Genomic DNA, 26,371 nt, shown 5'->3' with positions numbered 1-26,371 from the left:
AGTAAGCTTTCCATAGTCTCATATTGCTATTGGCAGAAAACTATTTTGTGGGCTACTAATACAACAAATGTTTTAAAGGCTTTTATTAGAGCTTGCATACAGAAGAATAGATTTAATCTGTTCTTTATTCAGGGTAAGTTAATATGTTTAAGTCAGATATTTAAGTAAATACCAATTTCATAGTATACTGTGAAATCGTTTTGATTCTGCTATGAGTATAAGCTAAAAATTTTTCACAATTTATACTTTTCCCTTTGCTTTCTTTTTTATTTTTCTGTTTTCAGCCTGTTTGTTTGCTGTGATTATTTCAAAGATTTGTAACTGGGGAAGACTGTGCTCTTAAAACCGCTTTGTCTGTGGAGACAGAAAAACTAAAAAAGTGGTAGAAATAACAAAGATAATTGAATAAACCCCACAGTCCTTGAAGCAGACTGTGGGTAGTGGCAAAAATTAAGATGATATTAACTGTTGTATACTATTTTGGGCTTTGCTTTGATTACATAGGTAATATTTTAAAATAATCTGTTCTAACAGAGATAGGAATGAGAACATATAAACAAGCATACTTCAGAGACTGAAACCTTTTCTGAGTTACATGTATATGTGTTAAACTCCTAAATTTCACTTGTATAGTGTAAATATACTAAGGTGCATTTTTTTCCAACATACAATTCACCATTTTATGTGATATATTTACTCAACTTGAACCTCTGGAAGTAGAATTAACAACTGTCTTTTCCTGCCTGAGGTTTGCTGCTGCCTTAGAAGAAAGGATGCATCAGTATCAACATTCTGATTTGTAGAATCACAAAACTGCTGAGGTTGGAGGGCTTTGTACATCATCTCGCGCGGCGTCCTGCTCAGAACATAATCACTAGGGCACGCTGGTCAGGACTGTGTGCAGGCAATTTCTGAACATCCCCAGGGATGGCGACTCCACGACAGCTGGGAGCAACCTGTTCCAGTGTGTGATTACGCAGACAGTAGAAGATTTTTCTTCTGTTTAAATGGGATTTCTTGTATTTCATTTTGAGTCCATTGCCTCTCGTCCTGTCACTGGACACCACTGAGAAGGGTCTGGCTTTGTCTTCACTGTCACCCTCCTCTCAGTCAGGTATTTACACACAGTGATAAAACCCTCTGATCCTTTGCTTTTCGAGACTAAAACAGTCTGAGCTCTCTGTGTCTGACATGTCCCTAGCTTTTCATCAGCCTTGTGGTCCTTCCTGTGTCTTGTACTGGGAACCCAGGGCTGCAGGTGTGCCATACCTGTGCTGAGTAGAACCGAAAGATCACTTGTCTCAACCTGCTGGCAACACTTCTCCTAATTCAGCTGTGGATATTGGTAGCCAGTAAGGACAGGAGTACACTTTGGAAGCTTATCTCATGGTCCCCTAGGTGCTTTGGTTCACCTCACAGAGTAGTTTAAAGACATGAAATAGGCTTCTTCCAGTTTAAACTAAACAAGAGGGTGTTTCAGATTTGTGCTCTAATCACTAAAAGCTGTTTTATCCTCATGACTTGACCACAACTAATCCAGAGTAGCTGCCTTCTTCTTTTTTCACATTCTAGAGATCTCAATTGCTATAAATCCTATGTTTAATGTAGTTTTTCTGTTTTAATTGGAAATACTTTATTTTCTTTATTTAACTGTAGAGACCAGCTTTTAGAAATACAAGTAGTTTAAATATTATAGAAAAGCTTAGAAGCTTATGAATTGTACATGTACTCTTACTCAAATTTTACAAGACCAAAATAAGTCCTTAAAACAGACTGAAGTGTGGTAGTGTAGAATACAATAATTTCCTGAGATTCATAGTAGGTATTACTATGTTACTTGTTTTGTGACCTAACCTTAATAGTTACCGGTCATGTTTGTCATTGGAAATTTTGTTTCACCTATTTAGCATGTCTATAAGTTGCTATTATTATTATTAGTGAATTGTAAGGGGACTTTCTCAAACTTTCAGGAGTTTTAAGAGGCAGTTGAAGTAGTTTTGACTTAATAAAATTTGTCTAGCATGTAACATACTATACTGTTACCCACTCATTTTCTTCAGTAAGATTTAAAATACTATAAAAGAATCTGGGAGGACAAGAGGGTCTATCTTCTGTTGAGTTTCTTAATTATATTTTTTGTAGTCTTCATTTCCCCTACTTTTGCATTATATTTTTTTTCTTACAGATTTTCCTAAGTTAATTTTACTTGAAAATAAGTATTTGGGAGGAATTTTGTTTCTCTGGAATATTTTAGATTTTCAGTTGATGCTGTCAGCCTAATGTCTTGTCTTTTGCAAGTTTCCTTCAGCCTCATGTAATGAAGAGATAGTGTAAGGCCTTCCAAGATTTTCAGTATGTTAATCTATTTTTAAAAGCCTTTGAATTCAGACAGCCTGGGCTTAGCCATATAGAAATATATTTATGACCTGCATGCAGAAATTACATTATTGAAATATGACACATTAATGTTCATGAGAGCAAGAATAATTCATTTTTATATAAAAATGTTTCCAGTAGTTTTGGATTTGAGTAGAATCCAATTTAATGTCTTTGTGGCCTTTGCGTCCCACATTTGTATTCCAGCTGTTGACTTCCTGTACCAAGCATTTAACAAATGCTTTTCTGTCAGTGGTTTGACAAAAGGATGTAGAATATGAACGAGTAATAAATTATGGCCTGGTAAAGTTTTCATCCCCTAATCAGAATTAAAATATTGCTAAAATTTATTGCAGTGTTATTTGTTACTATTTTATGTCAGTTTGTTACTATCAAATGTCAAAAAATATTTCAGTTGCTAATAATTTATTTTCTGTGCTAGAGAATTAAATACACGCAGGAAAAAAGAAGTATAATCTTTTGATTCTGTTAGACCAGGAAAAAGAAAGATGGGTAGTAGGACAGAATTTAGAAGATAGAGAATCAACCTATTGTGCATGCTTGCTGGCTGGAACTTTTGTTCTCCAGTATTTTTTACTTGGCACAAAGTTAGTTTAAAATGGGAGTGAGGGGAGTTTCAGTTGTTATCCAAACATAAATCTGGAGTAACTTACTGTGTATGAGGAATGAATGTCTGGCACATACTAGAGACAAAATACTTGCTCTGAAATTATGCTGTGTATTAGCAAAGGAAAAATAACATGGTATTACGTGACATAAATAAAGGCAGAGAAGTTTCTGTAAAGCTCACTGTATAATTCCAGCCAGCACACCCACACTTAGTAGTTACTGAACAAAGATTAAGGGCAGCAAATCAAGATGTATATTTTGTAGTTGTCTTGGCAAAACATTTTTGTGAGAATTACTTGCCAAGTCTTTATGAATTTGAAGATAAATGTCCTGTCTACAAACTCTGAGCAAACTCTCTTAGTTAATAATTGGCAAAACAGTTGTGTCTTTGTGTGTGAAATTACAAGTGACTTTAGCTCTATTTCTGATGTTATTTAATATTTAAACATTAGCTCTTTGTAGCCTCCTTTACCTCCTTAGTATTTTAATTTCTGCACATACAGTACTACTTTGTTTGCCACATAAAAGTATTTTTTGCTACTTAGTTTGAATAGAGAGGGGCAAAAACCAGTTGTATCTATTATAAAACTGAGTGCATAAAACAAAAAGGAGGAATAACTTCATTCATCTGTTTGTTCCCAGATATTCCAGATCTTAATCATAAATTGTGAAGAGAGATAAGAAATACAGGTCACTTAATCCCAAGATTGTTTACATTCTTCATATACATTTAGGCTTTAAAACTTGAAAATTTTTGCAGCTACATTGTATGGGTTTAGTTTTCTTTTACATCAACATTTTCAGAAGCTTGGCTGTTCACAGAGGATTTTCTTAGAAGTTCCTAAACAAATGCCTCCTGTAAGTCAAGTTCTTTAGTTTTAACAGCATGTCACTGGTCATTAGGGACATGCACTTTAAAAATTTTGTTCAATGTATAGAGAAGTTGTGAAGAGAAAACTAAAGTGATTTTGATGTAAAATGGCCTTTCAATTGTGATATTCTATAAGGTAAAGCAATGCATTTGTAATACAGAACATTATGAGGATTTCTTTTGTAGTGTCTATATTGTTCAGGAGATCACTTTACACTTACTAGAAATTGAACCACTTCCATTAAAGCAAAAGTTTTGTGACTTAGCAGGCATAGTAATAATGCTGTCCATTGCTTTTGCAATATTGCCAAAACCAGAACAGCTGTATTTCATGGAAAGTAAATAATTTGTTTTCCTTTAGATGTGGGGGAAGGGGGTAACTGAACTCAACACTGTTGACTTTCTTAGTGGAGATCCTGGAGGCGGTAAACTTTTGACCTCTCACTCATGAGTTATTTGCTACTGAGATTACTTGTCAACATAAACATGGAGGACAGGACTGGTCAAATACTGGAATTGGTAAAATACTGGAATCATCTGCCCAGGGAGGTGGTGGAGTCACCATCCCTGGATGTGTTTAAAAAAAGACTGGATGTGGCGCTTGGTGCCATGATCTAGTTGAGGTGTTAGAACATGGGTTGGACTCGATGATCTTAAAGGTCTCTTCCAACCTAGAAAAATTCAGTGAAATTCTGTGACAGTTCTTTGACCATTAATTGCTAGTTTAAAATTTGTCTGATGATATTAAAAAAGGAAAGGAATGTTTTGCTCTTGCTGCTGAAAATTTAGTAATGAGGTGCGTTTGTCCATTTCCTGCAGTTAGGCAGGAAAGGGACATTAATAGATTTCCTTCACTAGGTGAAAACATATTTTTCAGTTACAACCATGTATCTTTACAATAAGTAATACTTGTGTGATCAAACACACACAAAAGATATGCAAGAGAGCACCTTAACTGGCAAAGGTGGTAGTATCAAAATAATCTTACAGATAGCTTTCTTGTAGAATACTTGGGACATTTCAAAATTACAGCAGAGAGGATAACAGAAGACACAGATGTGGAAGAATTTGCATTTGGAAATAAATTAATTTTTTTTCCTTCTGAATATGATATAGTAATACTCAAAAATGGAAGAAGTATAACTAGTAGATGCTTTTTCCTGTTGTCGGCAGTAAGGCAAAAGATTGCTTACTGCTTTCAGATTCACTCCCATATTGCTCTTCATACAGCTAATTTCAAAAGCAAAATTTTAAAACGTTGAAAGGTTATATTTATTTCAGTATTCTCTTTCAAGATAAATACCAATTTGTTTCCTCCTCTTCCTGTTTTGTTTCTTTCCCTAGAAATCTCTAGTTCTTTCAGTTTTTCAACTATTCCACCTTCTGTTTGCTTGGTAAGTTTAATGATAGAGGTTTTCAATCCCAAACCCCTATTTCTGACTAGAGCAGCTCTGAGTAAAGCAGTAAGTGTACCTAAACATACTTAACATTCTGTCTGTCACCGATGAGATTCAAACTGGTAGAGTGTACTTTTCTTCTGTTTCTTCAGTTCATCAACTGAAACTGATGTTTGTGGAGATTTTGACTGGTGGTGTCTGTTTTGCATTTCCTGACCTGAAGGTTGCCTCATCTTTCATTGCAATCAAATTTGATCAGTGTTTTATCAATAGTATCTGAGCCGAGACTATTTTTTGGCTCTGAATGCTACTAGGTAGTGATGCTCTGACAACAGGTGCTTTCACAGACATTGTGCTCTTTCTTGATCACCACTTACTTGACAAAAAAGTAGTAGCTTTTGCATTTATAGGAACAACAGCCTCATCAGAGGCGTCTCTGGACAGGTTAGTCCTTCTTTCAGACATGTAAATGTATGTGAAGAAGTGAGCATGCAAAAATTGCAGACTTCAAAAGCTTTTAAAGATCACAGTAGACTCTCTTGTTTGGGTAACTTAAGTGTGCTTTGACCTTTTGCTAGTTAATAAGATCTTTCAGGAAATCTTAACAATTTCTGTAGGCAGTAATACAAAGTGGGACTTGGTGGCTGCATGTGGTAACTGTCTACTGTGGTCAGTTGTGTGGTACGGAAATGTAATTGCTGTGACAGGTGGAACACATTTAATTTTATCTCAGGTGACATTAACAGTCTGTCTCTAGGTTGTCTCTGTTCCTGGTATCTTAGAGCTGCTGCTGCAAGAGCACCTTCACTCTTTCTTGACAGTCTGTGCTTTGGATAATAGTACTTTGATTTTTAACAACCTAGGAGCTTTGGGTATCTTAGTCGTAGAATCTTTTGGTAGGAGGAAGGTGTTGGTGTGGAAGATTTCTTGGTGTCACCCACAGTGTAAAGTTATATATGGACAAGAAAAACATTTTTATTTTTTCTGTAACTGTTCTCTGACATGTGATTTTTGTATATTCAGGAGTTGTTCTGCATTTGGTCATTGGAGTGCGTGACGGAGTCTTAAAGTCTTTCAGCCACAGAAATCCTAAGAGGGGAGAGGACTGTTTTTTCAGGGCTTTATACAAAGCGTACAGATGTCTCAGTCCTGTGAATACACCCCTTTGGATATTAGTGAAGGAAAAATTATCTGGCTTTCACGATTTAAATGGATGTATCTGCAATGAGAGTGGAAAAACCCACATACAGATAAGACAAGAGTAGCAGTAACAACATAGAAGATCTTTTATTTTTTAAACTGATAAAAGCTAAAGACATTTTCAAGATCCATTTGTATGGAAACCTAGTTCTTTTTATGTAAATGAGTTATGGACGAGATCTGAAGATGCATACTTCAGCAAGTAAAGTAAATCTATGTCCTGTAATGAACAAATGTATTTTGAATTTGTCACCCTAATGCATATCAGTCTAAAATTAAATAAAAAAATTAAATATCTGATCTTGGCATCCATCAAAAAGAAATAACTGATCTAGATGGCTCATAGGTTTAGCAACCTTATGTTAATTCTTAAGTTTTATATTGTTAAATTATACCCTAAAGTGGGTTCAAGGGATCTTACAATCAAGTATGCACTTAAAAATCAATTTAATTGAAGATTGCGAATTAGCTCTTTGTCATGTAATGATGGTATTTTAATTGATGATTGCTTTTAATATTAGTTTTAGTGCCTTAGATACAATTCTGTCTCTCTCTGTGTTTGACTGTCTTTGAAATCTAATTTCAGCCTTACATGTGCTAGTTTTGTAATGTTTAACATTAACGTGTCAGCATCCTGAAGATAAATTAGGTGGGCTTAAGAGTACCTATCAGTAATTAACTTAATAGTAATGTTGTCACTTGATGAAACCTACCTAGAAATTCTTCAAGTATTGTAGTTGTTCTTAAGTTTTTACTTATTCCTTTAGTCTTGTTCAGGACTTCCACTTGGTTGTTGTTTACTGAAAACTTGAATATGAAGATGCTATATCCTTCTGTACATTGTAATAGTAAAAATAGAGAGGCACTGGAGAGCACAAGTATTTTATTTTTCAGGGAGAGTGTCTTTAAATGGTTAGGCAACCCAACAGCTTTAACATTCAAAAATAAGTGAGCTTTGCAGTCCCAAATAAGCAATGTATGCTTAGTATGGTTTGAACACTCAGTTGTATGTAAAATAGGAAATACTACTTAAACAATCCAGAAAAATTAGTTTAATTATGGCACTCACCAGCAGAATATAAGTTTTGTAGAAAGAGATCGAATCTTATGAGACAAATTGCTAATAGATGGAAAAGGCAGACAAGCTTTTGAGTATAAAATGTTTTCTTCTGCAGCAAGCATGAGGATAAGTGCAATGTGATAGCAGTTGTGTTATATTCATGTTAACTGAGGTAATTTGAAGGGAAAAGATTATCTCTAGTGTATGAAGAGGTGCTTGGGAGGAACGAATGCTAAAGCTATGAGGCAAGTTATGATTGCTTGCAGAACTCTGTGTCCGGCAAGAAGGACATGGGGTATTCCATAGTAACTACCTCATGACAATATTTGGTAGAGTTACAGCTTTTGATTCTTAAACTCTGCATTTGAAAGTGTTTTGTAGAACTCCCTTGAGAGTCAGAAGTGAGAGTTAGAGGAAGTTTTTTTGGTGGGAATTGTTCTGCATTTGATTACTGTATGTTTCTGGCTGTTTTCCCTTCTCGGTGTGTGTTAATCGTAGCAAATAATGCTTGCTTTCATTTGCCCACAGTTTCATGAAGCCTATAAAGTTCTGCCATGTGCAAATCTAAAACTCACAGTTTTTTGGTAGTAAAAAGATAAATTTTAATCAGAAGATGTTAATCATTCATGTTCAAGATCTTACTAAAAACTGGCAACTCTACTTGGAGAGGAAGTTTGATAAAGTCTGTCTTGCCTGATGTAAAGATCAGATTTGTGTCTTGAGTGTTTTGATGCTATGTATGCATATACATGGAGATAGTAGGTGCTTAATACCATTTGTTCAGGTGTTTTAAGGATAAATGGCTCCTGCTACATGAAGTTCCATTTACATCCATACACTGTCTCAAATCAATTTGAAGTTCCTATTTGGGTGAGTTGCAAGTAAGGGTGGTGATAGTTTATAAAAGCACTTGATATTGCATAACAGTGATACAAACATCAGTTATAAAATGAGTAGGAATAGTCATTGGGGAAAAATAAAACATAGATATCCCCATACTATCTCCTAGCATCTCTGCAAGGCCAAACCTTACATTTCGCTGTCACTGCTCACTAGTACTAGTCAGTATATGGTTATATCATGAGTTTGTCTTTCAGGTGTGTTGGGGGACATTGCATTGTTTGCTTAAGGGGTTCTGCCTTAGATAATGACTTTCAGTGTTTTTGTATGTTTTTGTATCATTTCAAGGTCGTTTGTATGCAATGCAGACAGGGATGAAGATTGATAGTAAAACGCCAGAATGCCGTAAATTTTTATCCAAACTTATGGATCAATTGGAAGCTGTAAGTAGAATTTATTGCTTTCCTCAAAAATAATCATGATATTAATATAATTTTTGTTTAAATTTCTGGAAATACTGTCTCTTCTCTGCAGCTATTCTGCATGCAAGCATACTGCATGAGCTTCAGTTGTATGTAATAAATTGCAGAAGGATTGGAAGGAGATAAAGCTCTATGACTCTATGCATAAACAAACATAATTGAAATTTTGCCATAAGATTTTGTGTAGACAGCATAAATTACAATGCTTTATTTATACATATTCCCATGACAAATCAATTTATTATTAAGTTAATACAGGTGTTCTAGAAGACTTTTTTTTAATTGATTTGCCTTTGATTCCTTGAAGTCTGTAGTTATTTTCACTGCTGTAGGACTTAGTAGCCTAGTCCTTGGATGCTTTTGAAATCTCTAACCTAAACTGTTGTATCTATGGAGGTTTTAAAAATATACTTTAACAGATAAAGATACTTCTGATTGTATCCTGTGTTACAGATTGGAGATTTTATTTTATAAATTGTTGTGAGCACAGTCTGATCTCTGTGTGTAAAGGATAGCTGTGCCACACTTTTCTGAATGGACCAGATACTATTAAAAAGCCTTAAATAGAAGAGAGTCAAACAAAGAAATGTGAAGTTGTGGTACAGATGGTCAGTTTAAGTTCCAGGAGCTGTTTATGTTCATACTCTATAGTTTTCAGCATTCTCAAAGGAAGAAGTTTGTTGACTCTGAGGTCCAAGTGCTCATTTGGGAGCAGAAAGCAGTGTTGAAAAATGAAGCAGCAGTTCTTTTTTTGTTCAGTATTGCAGATTCCATCCAAAGCCTAGCAGTGCCTGAAGAGTTTGTGTGGAACTAGTATAAGAGCCTTCAGTTGTGAAAGATGGATCACTTGCCCAGAGAAGTATTCAAGGCCAGGTTGGATAGGTCCTGAGCAACCTCTTCTAGTGAATGGCATCCCTGCTCACAGCAGGGGAGTTGGAACTAGATGACCCTTAAGGTCCTTTCCAATCCAAACCATTCTGTGTTTCTTTGGAAAAAAAAATGAAACATGAACCATTTGTCTTTTTTTTTCATAACCTGGGCTTCTTGCTTTTTTTATCACTGATTTTTGCAATGGAAAATTCAGTGTACAGTGATTTCTTGGTGTGTTATTTCATCGGATTTTGACATCTTTAATAGGACTAGGTTTCGTGTTCAAAGAGAGGGATAGCAGGAGAGGCAAGATTAAAACTCAAAAGTATTTTGCTCTTCATTTCCTAAGAAATGTTGGGATTTGCTGGGTTACTTGTGGTACTGCAGCAGTTAGTCTGCACCGTTCAGTTACCCCTTCAATTTCAAAATTGAAAAGACTAAAAAAGCAGCAAAAAGCTATAGTTTCACCTTTTGGTTACCAGTAAGATTGTCTGTGTGGCAACTCATGCACAGGTATTGAAGATTCTTCTGTGTATCCGTGTGGTTGAAAGATGGAGAGAGCACTCCTAGTCAAGTCTTAACAGAGCAGTTTTGGGGCTAGGAATTTAGGGTTTATAGAAAAGTTGGACCCCTGCTGTAATTTAGGAGCTGCTGTTTCGAGTCTGCCCGTAGCCACCAGGGGGCACAGAGGGGTGCGGTTTAATTTTTTTTTAAGATTAGGCCTAAATGCCTTGAGTTTTAGGTTGAAATTTTGTATCAACGTTTAAAACACCAGTACTGCTGTATTGAACCGCAGATTGTGTGAAGGATAATTTCAACAGTAAACAGTTTGGTTAACTTTAGTACTTTTAGAAGTGTATGTAACAGTGTCAGTTGTGTGTTTGAAATAATCGAGCATCAGATCAAGTATAGTAATCAGTACTTTTCTGAGTGTGAGGTATACAGATAGGTTAGAGAAATATGTGTGTATGCAAACAGTTTTTTTCCTGAGTTAGCTTCAGTGTCTGAGTGTTTCATTTGAACGCACGAATTTTGGTACTATCACAAGAAAATTATGCTTCATAAAGCAAATACTTTTTGAAAACTACATAGAGGAGTTTGATTAAAGCCTTTAAATTTAAAATTCTATTTGGAAAGCTTATATTTAACTACTAAAATGAAGTAAGTTTTCTGGCAACATTCTATGTCTTAGAAAGTTGGCAGCAATCTAAAAAATATGGAAATGCTGCCTGTATGATTAAAATTTTCTTCGCATGCACAGTGAAAAATAACGGCCATTCAGAGATTGTTTTTAAATCTTTTGGCAAAATAAAGGCTGCAGGTTAGTATCATGCAGTGTTCCTGTTTTTGTTCTCTAAGGATAACCTGAGATTTCCTTATGTGCAAACAGTAAGCCTATTCAGAAGCTGTAAATCCACCTGTTGTAACTGTTAGAGGGTTGTTTGCTTTACTGATTTTTATTAGGAAACCTGAGGATTCTGGTACTCTAACATTTTTGAAAAGAGTTCTTTGAATAGAAATACACTGCTTACACTGAAAATTCCACTAAATCCATAGGTCACTAGACCGGTCGAGGTAGGGTTCAGATACTTTGAAAGATGTAATGCAGTGAAATAACCTTACAAGAAGAGAGATACATGATGACTCTGATCTACAGCACCTTTATAAAGCATACATTACCAGTTGATCTGTGTTGAATCTTGACACAGGCTTCAGAGTGCCGGATCTTTCAGATAGTAAGGGGAAAAATATCTGTTGCTGTTCCTTCACAGCATTATAGTTGTGTTTATTTTTAACTTTGGGGGAGAAAATGTCGGGGTGTTGGTGTTTTTCCTAAGCATTTTGTGACTGACGATTCAGAGCTACTTATTCATAATATTTCTCTCTCCAAAAGAATGTGTGTTCTCTTTCACATGCTGCTTTTAGCATTTGTTATGTTAGAAGCTGCAGATTTGTAAAACAAAGTGTAAGTTGTTTCTTTTTAAATTGTACTTGACTTTATTTAAATCAGCAGGTTCTTCTTGTGTTTGCAGAATTGCTAAGGTCTAATAAAGTAATTAATGTATTTTCCCAACATTTTTCAGATGAAAAAGCAATTTGGTGATAATGAAGCAATTACTCAGGAAATTGTTGGCTCTGCTCATGTGGAGAATTATGCCTTGAAAATGTTTTTGTATGCAGACAATGAAGACAGAGCTGGGCAATTTCATAAGTAGGTGAAAATCTTTTTTCCTTATCTGAAGATACTAGTAAGGGATTGTGAATATCCAAACTCTCTAATTTGAATGGAAGCAAGAATTGGACTTTAATACATTATTTTCTCTTCTGGAAAACTCAGTTTGTTACTACTTTTAGGTCTCTTAACTTCACACATTAACTGGTATCCTCCTCCTTATGTTCCTTAGGGAGTTGCTTACCTACTGTCAAGCCTTCTAAAACCATAGGCTAATATTGTGCTTTGTTTTATCAAGCATGTTATTGTTTCTGTAGACCAGTGATAGTAAAATAGTTGTGATGATCCATTATGTGTTTTGGTTTACAGCAATTGCTATGGCATATTCATGTATTTTTCTAAGCTAATACAGTATTTCTGATGTCCTACAAATTCCAAGCTAGAAATGAAGTGCAGAACACATAACCAGTTTTAAAATATGCTGAACATTTTCTGCAGAGTAGTTAGGAGACTAATCAATATTGCTAGATTTAAATATTGTGAAGCAGCTTCTGTAACATCAGATTAAAAGAAGACAAAAAGCTGTGTTTAGCTTGAAATAAGCCAGAATGGTCTAAGATTACAACACCTAAAATGTGGTTCTGAGACACTGACATTGCCAAGTTAGCAAAATGCTGTCTTTTTTGCAGAAACATGATAAAGTCCTTTTATACTGCAAGTCTCCTGATAGATGTTCTAACAGTATTTGGGGAGCTCTCTGAAGAGGTAAGTGTCAGGCATATGAATGTATTATCTGATTGCTTTTCCAAGTACAGACATTGCTTTTATACATCATGAGTATGAATTTCAAAGAACAGTGTAGCCAAATACTTGTTAGAAAGCACAAAAGAATCATGCTAAGTATTTCAAATAAATTGTAGATGAAATACTAGACATCTGTTAGAAGATGCTTCATGGCAAGTATCAGTTAGAAACTCAAAGTTTGATTTTTACTGTGGGACACATAGCATTACATTGAGCAAGTGGGAATACTTATGGGGGAAAAATGATGCAAGGTTCCTAGCTTTGTCCACCTGCACTTTTTTTCATGTCCTGGTTGAAATTCACAAGCTTGGCATCCTGTATGTAAATCCCCAATCCGGTAAGTGTGCCTAAAGTGCAGTCGTACTTGCTCAGTTTAAGATGCAGTTTTTGTGGCTACTTTCATTTGTAAATATTGGAAAGAAGGTAAAAGCATGGTCTTGATACTGGTGCACTTCTGGAATACTATAGGATGTAAGTGTAGGTACTAAAGATAGGTCTTAGCCAAGAGAAATGCTTGGTGAAGAGTTCTTGCAAGATTCTCCCATGTTCCGAAGCCTGAGACTCTGCCAATCCAAAATTTTCATCTTATGGAGAGGCACAAATAAGTTTGCTTTTTGATGTGTTCTCTTAAAACTGTGTGCTCTGTGCCCTGACATCCTTTACTAGATCCAGTAATAACATTTCCTAGAGCCAGAGAGTGAATGCATATTTGCACATTGAATTGGACTGAAAGAAAACCATCTTAGTCTGGAATTCAGTGCACTGATCAATTGAGTCCTCAGAGTACCTGAAGCAATCCTGCTTTGAAGATGGAAGAAATTGTTACAAATGTCAGTGCAGAATGCAGTGGTACATTTTCTGTTGTGTGTTGGGTTTTTTTTTTGTTGTTGTTGTTGATGCTGAAAGGATAGAAATGCTTTGTAATTGGAAAGAAGCAGAATTCTCTCATTTTGTTTAATTGATGAACATCGATGGTAAAAGAGAGTGTACAAGAAATACAGAAAATATTTGCTCCCCTGCATAGCATCTTTACATTTCAACAGTTTCCTTATCCATTCTCATGTAAAGGGATGATGGGAGAAGTATGACTTGACTGTCTTAGACTTTTGCAGAAGTTTTTTCACTGTAAATTAAATTCAGCCTGACACCTGGTTACAGAGTAGGACATCTATATTCAGACCTCCTGCCTATTTTTTCAATGGATAGTTGAAATTGCCTTCATATGTGGACTATCAACTATTAAAAGGCTTTTAAAGCACCAGCAGAAGGCATAGAAAGCAGATATTTGACACCAAGAAAATGGGTGTTGAGCATAATATGTATGTTTTTAAATGTCAAGTGATTGATTATTGGGTGGTATGAATGGATTGTGTCACAGATGAAGAGTGGTTGTTCTATGTTTCCATATTAGAACTAGGCAAAAGGATTTTCTGGAAGATGTGTTTTACAAGACACAGCTTAGATCAGAGCAGTAGGAAGCTCTGGGATAGCAGTGTTCTTTTCATTTACCTCAGTAGTAACATTCATTCAATAGGGCAGCCTTCTGTAAAGGGACAGCAGTGCATGTTAAAAACAAACCAAAACCAACAGCTATTCACTTCTCAGTTCTGGAGTGGTAAGCTTTGCGGTCAGGATGCAGGACAGACATCAAACACTTGGTTCCATTCTCCTCACTCCATCCATCCTTGGGTGCTTGGGTTAGGGGTTCTTGGTCTGTCCTTAAATATGCTCTCCCAAGGGCACCACCAGATGGCCAAGGGTCTCAGCTGTGTTCCGAGCTGGGTGCACTGGGGCTGGTTTTATCCACCGTGGGGCAGCTCTGGCCTCTCCTCACAGACACCACTCCTGCCATGCTGAGTTGCCAGCACCTCAGATGGACACCTGATACAGCTGCATTTTCACACTTTGTCAATAAATAATTGCCATATTAGAATAGAGGGGAGAGATACAGGCTCTTAAATATTCCATAGTAATCTTTCCTAAAAGTAGCATACTCTGGGTATGTATTTTCTGCATTTTGTGGCTTCTAGAGTCCTTGTTAAAAATGAAGGAATTTTAATCCATAACACTGATTGACCAGAAATTATTATTAAAACAAAGTTTAACAGAAAGCCATGTTTTCCAATTGCACTTTTCATTTTGACGTAGAGTGAATGCATTTTATAAATATGTAATCAGAATGGGCTTTTTTTTTTCTGAAGAACATCTTGTTTTCAAAAATGAAGACCAGATCTTTCTCTTGGATTGTGTGAGCATCCTGGGTGATAACAATGTATTAATATGAGCAAGGGAGCTTGCTGGAGATACCTTTTGTATTGTGTCTCTTTACCTTGTTCTAGATGACAGTGCAGTATAGGCTTTGTGAAGTACAGTATTGAATTCAGTTTATTAATTTCTTAGAAACTTTGTATTTAATTTCCAAATGATTTTTTAAGTTTTTAAAATAAAAAAATGAATTTTTAAAATTTTGGTGTTGGTGTGAAGCATGCTGTCTCAACCTGAATGATTCATTTGGGCAAATTATCCCACTCATCCTTCCACATTCCTAATGTTTATATTCAGCCTTGATCCTTGATTTATATTACCTCATAACTGTCAGAACTGGTTGTTTCCCATACAATTATTGGCAAAGTAGTTGATTTGCATAATCAGTTTTATATATCTTTCAATTGACAGCTCTTCCTCTTCCTGGATTAAACACTATTGTAACTGTCCCAGGAGATACAAAGTGGCCAATCTTCCTATCATGTTTTGACATGTTAAAAGTTGTACCTAGGAACAGTAAAGTATATTTTAAAAAACAAAATGGAAAATTTTAATGTCATAGAATATTACAAACAAATCACATTAATCTGCAGTTACATCAGCCTTTCTGTATTCATGCTTTTAAATAAAATTTTAAATTATAAAATAATATAATTAGAAAATATTTCATATTTCTGATCAGCAGCAGTAGCATTTTAAGTTTCAAGTATTTAAAGTAAATAATCATCAAAGTTTATGTAGCTAGGAAGCTTTCTTCATTATTTCATATCAGTAATTACTACACAGTGCTATGTCTTTCATACTAGATGTTCTTGGTATAATTTTTTTTCCTTTTTGATATGCTGCACTAATTGGAGATCTCTACACTTTCCTTTCATTCTGAGATCTTGTTAGAGCTGTTATTTGAATTACTTTTTGTAATTCACCTATTAATTTTACACATTTTTCTTTAAAAGGGTGTCAAATGACAGCAGAGAAAGGGGAAAAGATGTTTGTATTTCTGTTTTGAATGCATTAATTTACAGAAGTGAGTTGTTAAAATGGCTGGCCTTTTCCCTCCCCCAGAATGCCCAGCACAGGAAGTATGCCAGGTGGAAGGCAGCATACATTCACAACTGCTTAAAGAATGGAGAGACTCCTCAGCCTGGCCCCATTGGAATGGAAGGAGAGAGTTTTGGTACGTGTTTCCCTTTTTAAGAGAGCGGAAGGCTGTGCCAAGGTGAACTGGTGGTATGCACAGTTCTTCAGGGAGTACCCCTCAGGAAGCACAGCTTCCCAGCTTGATGTTCCATTCACAATGAGCTGCCTTCTTCTTTTCAGCTTCTCCTGCTGTTATTTTTATTGCACCTTACTGTGTGATTGACTTATTTAATAAAATATTCTTTTCCTTTTAGTGGAGATTATTACTTTGAATACAGCTACTCTCTAAGGAGGCATTGTCAGCTTCGGGCCAGAACCATACATTTCTTTAACATTAACCAAAGTCTTTCATTTAAATCTTTTCTGTAAAGTTAGGATCCCTTTGCCAGTTTATCCTCTCTCAGAAGTTAAGTCGGAGTTAAAAATGGACTGATGGCAAGTGAATTCTAACTTCAAAGCAAAGACCTACTTGTGAGACATCTCCTTTCTCCCTGGGTAATAATGTCAGTTTCAAAACAGGTTTATGGTCTACTCTTCCTGAGTTGGATTTTCTGCCTCTTTCTCACTCATCCTCCTTTTCCTTGTGTTTTCAGTTGCTTCCTCTGGCTACCTGAGCTCCCTATACAGGATTCCTTGAGGTTCCCACTTTATCTAACAATTAAGGAGATGATTTCCAAGGACATCCACTTAACCAAACTGGATGTGTGTCAGAACAAGTTGTTTTGCTTTAGGTAGTGATCAGTTTAAATGGTTTTGGTAGTGACCAGCTTCTTTGCTTTTCTCCTCAATGCAGATTGAATACAAATTTCAAAGGTTGATCTCATATGAAATAGGATGTCATTGGAATGGGTATTTTCACTATGCAGAATAAAACCGACTAATTCTGCACAGTGACAGCCTCTGTGTATCCTTCTTCACATACTTAGTGGAACAACTGAGACCATCAAATAGTTTGTCATTTTCTTCCGAGATAGCACATGAGACTTTGTGGCTTGTCAGTTAAGTTTATGCTAATTTATCTCTTAAGCTTAGATTTAGTAATACAAATTTCTCCAAATAAAAAGGGTAAATAAACAAATCTACAGTGCAAAAGGGAAAGATCTAGCTTGTAGAGTATGTATCTATCCTTTAGAGCCACCTTATAGGGGTGGCTACATAAAGCTTTGTGAATGTATGTATAAATATAGATTACCAGTGTATGTATACATGTGCACACATGTGAAATACAAATGTATATATACAGAAAAGTAATTATTTGTTTGCATTCATTTGTGTGTGGGGTCTGTACCTGAGTTTTGAGTGGATTTTGACATCTGAACTAGTAATTTACTTCTAATAAGTTATGAGTAAGCTTGTAATTTTCTACTCAGTACTTTTGTTTTAAACATGTCAAAACATCAGAAAACTAGTTTATCTTCTGGTTCTCAATCTTTTCATCATGCATTCTCACATTTCGATGCATCTCCACATTGTAATTTATATGTCCTGGACAGTGTTACATTAAAAAAAAAAGAATACTATCATGATTTTTTTTTAAGGAGAATGTGTACACAAACATCTATTTCAGTTTGTTATTATCTTTATAGTGTCTAAGAGCCTGGGTGCCAAGTATAATTTATTTACAATTTCCTGGATAAAATACTATTTATATTAGTGCTCCAGAAACATTGCAACATGAGTAAATTCAAATATTTGTGAACAAATACTGAGTATGATAGTTTTACTTCCAAGCTACTTGTTTGTTCTTGTTATTATGTTTTCCTAACCTAAAGGCACCCTACAGACTTAAACAGTGGAATGGGTATCTTACCCACTGAAATGTGCTCCAGTCTAGGCACAGCTGTATTTGAAGTGAAGCATTAGCAAATTAATTCCTTCAACATACAATTTTTCCAAGGTAGTTTCCTTAGCTGTCCATGCAGCTGTAGCCAGAGATACTTATGATGCAACTGCAACTCCAAACATCACTTCATCTTTGTCAAAATACACCAGAATGATGATTTAATGGAGAATGCAACATGTGAGAGAAAAATCTCTTGTTATATTGAATGTAATGAATAGTTCAGTGAAATATTTTCAGCTTTAAATGAATGCTCTTTTAGTGATCTGGCTCATAGTGTGGTGAAGCTGACCTGAGTATGTGAAGCGAACTGTGAATTTTAAACAAGTTTAAAAATAGAATTTCTAAGTAAACATTACAAAGCTTTTGCTAAAAATCCATGTGTGCAATTTGTAGAAGCAAATTATTTCTCAATAGAGCAACAAATAGACTCTTCATGTTATTAATGCACAGCAGTAACTGACTTGCTCAAGGCTACAAAATAAACTGTTGTAAAAAGGAAAGCAGAATTCAGGCTTTCCTCAAGTCCTTGGTATTCGTTGCAGTTCATTACAGGTGGTAATGGGAATTGGTGAAGACTTTTGCTTTCATTACCAGGTTATGTCTACATGCAGCTTAAAAGGGACACAAATGCTGAGTGAATCAAAATTTTAACATCCTTTTTGATAGGGAGCCTGCTAGATCTGTAACTTGGCAATATTTTGTTTGTTTATTTTGTTGTTGAATTGTATTTCATATAGAGAGATTATTTCTCACACTCCTAATTTTCTAAGAAATGAAATGAAAAATACATGTTGATGTTTATTTTTTATGGTTAGCTCCATGGTATAGGTGTCCATAATGACTTTCATAATGAAGACAAAAATTTTATGCAAATTAATTTTTATGAGAAGAATCAGTACAAAAGAGTTTCAGTTCCTCTTTGTGCATCATAAGAAGAAAAGCAGTATTGTTTGAATATATGACTAGACCTTCCCCATTCCTTTCTGCTTGCTCATTTTCTTCCTCCCCTTGCATGTGGAAAAAGTCTGTTTAAACAGAGTGAAACTAGGTCTCTGTAGCTTGACAAATTACCATTTTTTTCCAAAGTGGTTTTTTTTTTTGTGATTCTTGAAAACCGTACTGTAACTCTTGGAGATGTTTTCACAGTACATAGGCATGCTTTATGCAGTTCTGCTGTTGGATTTATGGATGCTTTTGTCAGGATGCCACCATGGAAACCTTGAAATGACATGCTTAATTGATTAATGCAGTTGGAGTACAAGTCCTAGAATACACATAAAGGTTACTTAGCATTAACATTAGCCCTAGGTCATCCAACAAGGTTTTACACTAATGGAAAAAAAAAAGGAAAAGGATAAAAGTTCCTAAATAGCCATACTATAAGCATAGTAAATACATTAAATTTAATCACCTTCATTGCAATATATAATATGTAGGCTACATTTCTCTTTCAGAATTTCAGAAAACCTTAATAGTTCCAAGTAGTAAAAAGAACAATATGGGAAAAGTTAGTGGATTTTTGAGTTCTTTTCTCAGTGTTGTGGAAAAAAAATACGTGTTTGGTTTGTTTTTAAAGGCAATGTTCATATAGAACCTTACATTGTGAATCTTTCAGCAATATCTCAAGCAAAAGAGAAACAGCACAGCAGAATGAGACCAAAGGAAAAAAATATATTCATAGATTATAATTCTCTGAACTCATGAAAAATAGGAGTCCAGAGAACTGGAGGAGTCTGGGCTCCTTAAAAAAATTTGCTAATTTTATATTTAATGCACTGAGATGCTGAAATTTAAGCCATGATCTGTGCTTGCTTACACTGGAAAAGGGAATGCCATTAAGCCTTGAGAATCCTCTGGTTATATAAAAGTATCTTTGGATGGTTAGTTGTGGGGCTGAGGTGATTATTTCACAAAATCTTGCCTTCAGTAAATAAATAATTTTAAAAAACACAAACAGGTGGTCTGGGTATACTGTAGCTCTGCAGAAAATTTAAAGAGCTCATGAATTCATTATGCTGGGATTCAAGCACAAAAGCTGATGAGATTCCAAGACAAGAAACTCAGCTGGAGCTGAAATAAAATGTAAAACAATTGTGTCCCTGTTTCACAGCCTAGTTTCAGCATTTTTAAGAAAATTGTAAGAAACTTTGAATTCTAGGTTATTACTGCTGCATGAGAAAATAATTTTCTAATTTTGTAGCATTCTTTCCCATTCCCTGGAAAAGATTTTTTTTTTTCAGTTACATTATGGACATTCTAACCATAGAATTTAAAACCTCTGTTGACTTAAATGTTCTTTTATAGCCGCCTGAAATCCTTTTATCTGAGACTACTGTTAAAAGCTATTCACAAATACTGAGAGTGGATATCTTAAAATGTTTCTAACACTTTAGTCTTTGATAAAGAATATTTTAAATATTTGCCTTTCTGAAAGAATAGTGACAATGCTTTTATGATATTTGGACACTTTAAAGACCTAAGGAGAGTTAACTTAAACAAAACTACTTTTATGTGTAATACAGTTTTAATATTGGCCAGTTGCACAATGAGCAAATCAAACAGTTGAACTTAATCTTTTGAGACATATACCTGATTAAAAAGTAGATTGCCCATTTGTGAATTTGCCTCTTGCAGGCACTGTTATTACTGGTGATTAGCATTTCTAACACTTTTTTGGGTTTTTAACATTGCCAGACTTTAACCCTTTGGGTTCATGTCTTCCATGGCCAATGTTGGACACAACATTGCACTGTTACAGGAGTGAGTAGAGACCCTGAACTGTGCAGTGAGGAAGTTGGAAGCAGAAACTGGGAATGGCTTGGAGAGAAAATGGGAGCAGTGCAAGAGGGACACAAGTATGTGGCAAAGGGTTGCAGATATGGCATATGTAATCCTAGTGCAGAGAAGGAAATCAGAATGTGCCTTGAGAACCAGATGAGGGCAACAGGAAGCTGCAAGGGGCAAAATAAAGGAATAAATGCATTAACAGCTTAAATATGGGCATGAATTTACAAATAATTTCTCACAGCTGAGATGCCAAGGACAATAGAAGCATGTTTTCTCTCACTGCCTCATCCTCAAAAGTCGCTTAGTAATTTTTACAACAGCTTTCCCAAAATCCTAGCTTCAAGCAGACTCCCAGCTTGGAAAATACAACTTTATGGCTACAATTTGCCCAAGCTGTAAATAATCGGTAACAGTAATATTCGGTAACAAGTAATATTCGTCAGCCTCACCTTCAGACAGCATGATGAGTGTTGTATGTAACTATTTCATTCATATTGTGTGTAGTAAGCTTCTGGTTTTGTTCACTTTTTTTTCCCTGAAACTATTTTATCTTTTTTTTTCAGTTGACACCAAAACCAGTGAAAAATACAGCATTCAAGCAATGGTTTCCTATCATTACATTATTATTTAAAAGATAGCATATGCAATGTTTACTCTTGAATCTCACCTTCTTTTTGCCAGTTTTCTCACATTTAATTTTATTTCCATGCATGTTAGCCACACAATATTACAGTATGAGTTACTAACACAAAATACAGCAAAAGAAAGATCTGGCACCTTAAGATGTTTTTTGTCTCCCAGAAACCTGTCAGGTGTTCATTTGCGTGTGTCAGAAATTGTGCCATAAAAACAGAGTGTATTTATTAAAGTCCATTAAAAATGCTCTAATAACCGTACTTGATTTTACTCTGCTTTATAGCCTTTTTATTAGTAAATTGTATTGTGAATTAAAAGGTATTTAGGTATTTTTCCTAAAGGTAGCATGTGAATTTTTTTCTGGGAGGTTAAAAGACTTACATGGAAAACAATTCTGATATTTATGATAGTAATATTTTTAATAGTAGAACATTTAATTATTAAGCAGTGGAAGTGTTCGCATAACTCATACTCATGTGTAGTTGAAGATCAATGTGAATTTCTTTAAAAAGATCTCTTTTGCTAGCTCTACACACATACAAGTTTTGTCCTCCCATATTTTTTGTTCCCTTTCAAGCACGGGCTTGAATAAGTAATTGAATAAGTAATTACTAAAACTGCTTGTTCCATTTAACATTATTGATACAGGTGAATGCATACACAGTAAATGAAAATCAGTTTTTTTAAACTGAACTTAATTCAAATGAATGAGCAGGAATCAACCATATATTCTGAATTGACTGGATCCTTAGCCTTTAAAGCAGTATTAAATAAAGTAGATCAGAATCTTAAGAACATGACTAGATTGAAAAATATGTATGTTCTTTGTACATGCTGTGGGATATATTGAACCTCATTATTCTTATAGCTCATTATGTATTCTAATTGTTCTAGATGCAATTATGACTTGGCTAAGCTGCACTTAGTTTCTTGTTTGGTATTACTTTCCCAAAGTTCCTCTTGGTTGTTATTTATTTGTGGTTTGATTTGGGGTAAAAGAATTGGCCCTATCTAGCCTTTTATGAAGAGTTTGTAAGGCAAATACAGTTTTCCATATTCTGGTTCATGTATATGTTAAAATGTAGATTACTGCCTATTTGTAATAACTTGTTCAACTTCTGTGGATGCAGAATATGAAGGTATAACAAATTGTTCTAATGAGACAGCTTATATTCAGACAACTAAGGAAATGATTCTTCAAGTTGAACCAAAGAGATCTTTGAAAGTATGAGTATCTAGATCTTTGTTGTATGGTATGTTGCTTTTTAGCTTTTCAAATTGACCCTATGTGGTTTGGGTTGATGTTTCATGTCACGCTGTGTGGTGGCAATTTTTTTAGCAATAAAAATTTGAAAGGAGATGTTAAGGAAAGCCAAAGTTTTCAAGTGTTTATTCATAGTAGTTGCAGTCATTCCTATTTTGTATCATTTTAGCAGACGCTGAAAGAGAAGAAGCAGGGTCGTCTTCTGTCCATAGTGGAACAGCTGCATCATCATCATCTACATATGAAGCTAACAACATACCAACTAGTAATTACACTGGCATACATATACCACCAGGTGCCCATGCACCAGCCAACACTCCAGCTGAAGTACCTCATAACACAGGTATGTCCAAATCACACCTGAGAAATCCATGCCTTTAATGGGAGATGAATTTTTGCCCAAATTCTAGTTCATCACATAGAAAGTAAAATAACATAATATTGTGTGGCAAAAGCATCTTCATAAGCTAAAATCGTAAAAATGCCACTGGAAGTATTTTTTAATGTTTTCTTAAAATATGTAAATCATAGTTCGGAGCACTTTTACAGAAGACATATATGGACTAAGAAAGTGACTATTCCTGCAGACAGAATTTATTTGTCTTCTCTTAAATCAGTAAAATGGTGTTGCATTGCAGCATCTGTACTGTAAAGCACAATTTGAATCTTTCAGTTTGTAGATGGAATTGTATTACTTCATTTCATATGTAGCTTTCCTTGTGCAGATAGGCTGCTGTTCTTCATGTGAGAGCTTATCAACAGTGTTGAAATTGTTACAGCCCTATAGCAATGTGCCTGATGTACCATTCATACTGGTTTGGTTTGGCTTGTGCCTGTTTTCCCAAGTGCTAGTGTGATTGACTTCAGACATTATTATTAATGGGAATTTTGTCCCTATGGCTACACATATTGGTTCCTACATCATCCTTCTTATAATTATGTGTAACTTCTGGACCAAAATCAAGTTCTTAACAATTCGAAGTTCCTTCCCAGATGCTGTATTTAATGATTTAAAAAAAAAAAAAAATTGTGATTGGCGAGTACAATTTTTTTACCTTATGTGACTTTTTTATAATAATCATAGAGTAGAATTATTAATTAATGATTAATAAGACTAAAAATTAAAATCTCTATTTCAATCCTGGTGATCATTTATTATTCAGATACATTTTTATATTATCGAATGTACAAGATACTTTTTGTCACACAATCCCTCCTTTACTTTTACTTTCTCATTTTAAAAATGCTTCACCCTATGAAGAGTTCAGGATGCTCTTTTTTTCAGCTTTATCAAAGGGAAATCCTTCAGAGAGGTAGGGGTTTTTTTGGATCTGGGAGGATCTGAAAATTAGGGAGTACATACCTTCTTGGAATACATGAATTCTAATGTGCATTACATAATTTTAACCCCACCAGTGGTTCAGTGGAGTGATGGAATTTTGAAAAGTGATTACACTCTCTTCCTAGAGAGCAGATGTTGTAGAAATAACTTTGTGCTCGTTTGGTATGTTATGGACATATTGCAAAAATACAGTTTTGGATCACAGCAAATGAGTGTACCTACAATGAGAATGCAGGTACAAGAATGCTTCACAGCATCAAGTGCTGTTTCTTCTTCTAGCAACATTATTTCCCTTTTAAGCTTAGCTAGCTTTTTTTATTCTCGCTGATTGTTTTCAAAGGAGTTAGGAAGGAGATAGTGCGCATGTGTGAGGTGACTGGCGCTGGGCTTTAAAATATAATAATATAGACTGGTTCTGGTATTAGAATGTAGAATTTAAGTTTTAAACATAAAAGTTTACTCACACTTTTGTTTAGCAGGTTTTCCACAATACTTTTGGGTAACCAGTGTCTCTTGGACTAGTATTTTCTTATTTTTTTAATGCCTGAAATTAAATTTCTGTGAAATTCTGTACTGGTAAAATGGATGACAGTCTGTACATTCTTCTGTTTTATTTTATAAAACATTCATATTTGAAGTGAAAGCATTTAAATTATTTTTCAGAATTAGTTTCAGAATTAGTATGCTATCAGTTGCTTAATTTGAAAATCATAAGGTGTATCTGTTCTGTTTTTTTGCTTACTTTTAAAGTTAAGAAATAAAAATAATCCAAGTTGATATTTTTGCATTGGTTTGCAGGAGTGACAAGTAACACCATTCAGCCTGCTCCTCAGAATATTCCTCTGGTTGATCCTTCCCTTTACAGTGCTCAGTCTGCAGGTAAGCTTGTGGCGTTTGTATTGTTGTCCTCTGTGTCTCCCCTGCCCTGAAGGAAGAAGTTTGAGAAATATTGTCACTATTATCTGAACATGATCCAAGAATTTTAAAAAGAATGGTCAACATATAAGCATTGTATTGCTAAGATTTTGGTAGTTTCTGAAAGCTATTACAATATAGTATTGTCTGTCTGACTACTTTGAACTAATGAGCTAGCCTTGCATAAGGCTTTTTATTATTTATATTGTTGCTTCTCAGGTGTGGTTCTGATATTCTTTGCAATGCCTATATTCCTGATAGCCTTGGTAAATTGTATTCTTTGTAATTAAAATACATTCCCTTTACTTAAAATTTATTCTACAGGCTCAGCATGTAAGTTACTTATTAATTTCATAAAATAATTCATAAAATATTCAAGTTATGTTTTTGTGCAGAATTGTGCTTCCTGACTGGAAGTAGTACCTGTGTTAAATGAAACAATCAATTTGTATGGTACTGCTAATGATGTTTTTTTGATGTACCATTTAATCAAGGCTTTTATCTTCTAAGATGTCATCTGTCTTTGATGTTGAAATCACTGATAACATATATCATATGTATTTTATGTCTGCTTGCATATTCCATGCTTTGAAATTTACACATAAGGGCTAACCTTGGGGAAACCATGGCCTGTGGAAGAGTAGTAAGTGACAATAAAGGTGGAATCATCCTAGATTTTCATTAGAACACTCATGTCCATATGGACAAAGAGTTAACTGTTTTCTAAGAATTTTTCTGTCCATGGAAAAGAGAAAAAAGAGTAAAAAAAAACCCTTAAATTGCATCTGTTTGTAGTAATCAGATTTTTGTTGGCATTGTAACATGGATGTTGAATGAGGAGGAGGTCTAGGAGTCCTGGTACAGAGTCTGTTCATATTCTCCCCTACAGTTTATCCTCATCAGGGAAAGCTGATAGTATATATTAGTATACAATATTATACATAATTGCTATATTAAGTTCTAGTACTAACCACAGTAAAACATTGCCTGTTATGACTACCAAGTTTAGATAGGTATGTTCCTGTATTTTATAACTTACAGATACTTAGTTACTTTATTATGTTGTTGAAGACTGTGTCTGTGTTAAAATACCTTTACTGAAAAAGCATTTTTCCTTCAATCAAATGCTATAGGAGGAATTCAGTGTTTAACTTGTTTTTAATCTGCTGGCATAAAGAATGCTTAAGTATATTTCCATTCTAATATATTAGAAAGCCATTTTTACAGAAGATGTCTTAAAAATAGGAAAATTTGCCACTGATAGAGACATATTAACCTTTAGTATTCTCCTGAAGAGCAAATGGTACTATAGGTGCTACAGTTTTTCTGGCATATTAATGTAATCACAGAATCACAGGATAGTTGAGCTGGAAGGGACCCAGAAGGATTGAGTCCAACTGTGAAGTGAATGGCCCATACAGGGATCAACGCCACAACCTTGGCATTATTAGCACCATGCTCTGGCCAGCTGAGCTG

At 35.0% G+C, this 26,371-nt stretch overlaps 1 protein-coding gene across 3 annotated transcripts in view; it reads left to right on the top strand.

Moving 5' to 3' along the window:
• The window catches only part of VTA1 (vesicle trafficking 1), a 38,432-nt gene that overhangs the window by 4,966 nt on the left and 7,095 nt on the right, over positions 1-26,371 (top strand). For 2 of the 3 annotated variants that reach the window (XM_068184768.1, XM_068184770.1), the window contains exons 2-7: positions 8,723-8,817; positions 11,811-11,938; positions 12,589-12,664; positions 16,034-16,145; positions 22,808-22,981; positions 24,779-24,859. In XM_068184768.1, coding sequence (XP_068040869.1) covers positions 8,723-8,817; positions 11,811-11,938; positions 12,589-12,664; positions 16,034-16,145; positions 22,808-22,981; positions 24,779-24,859 — 666 coding nt within the window. The remainder of the gene's footprint in view (positions 1-8,722; positions 8,818-11,810; positions 11,939-12,588; positions 12,665-16,033; positions 16,146-22,807; positions 22,982-24,778; positions 24,860-26,371) is intronic. The other variant, XM_068184769.1, reaches the window with a different exon arrangement.

This window comes from Anomalospiza imberbis, chromosome 3 (genome assembly GCF_031753505.1).
Source record: "Anomalospiza imberbis isolate Cuckoo-Finch-1a 21T00152 chromosome 3, ASM3175350v1, whole genome shotgun sequence".
Classification (NCBI taxonomy): Eukaryota; Metazoa; Chordata; class Aves; order Passeriformes; family Viduidae; genus Anomalospiza; species Anomalospiza imberbis.
The sequence above is the reverse complement of the archived record's forward strand: the minus strand, read 5'-3'. Positions and strand labels throughout refer to the sequence as shown.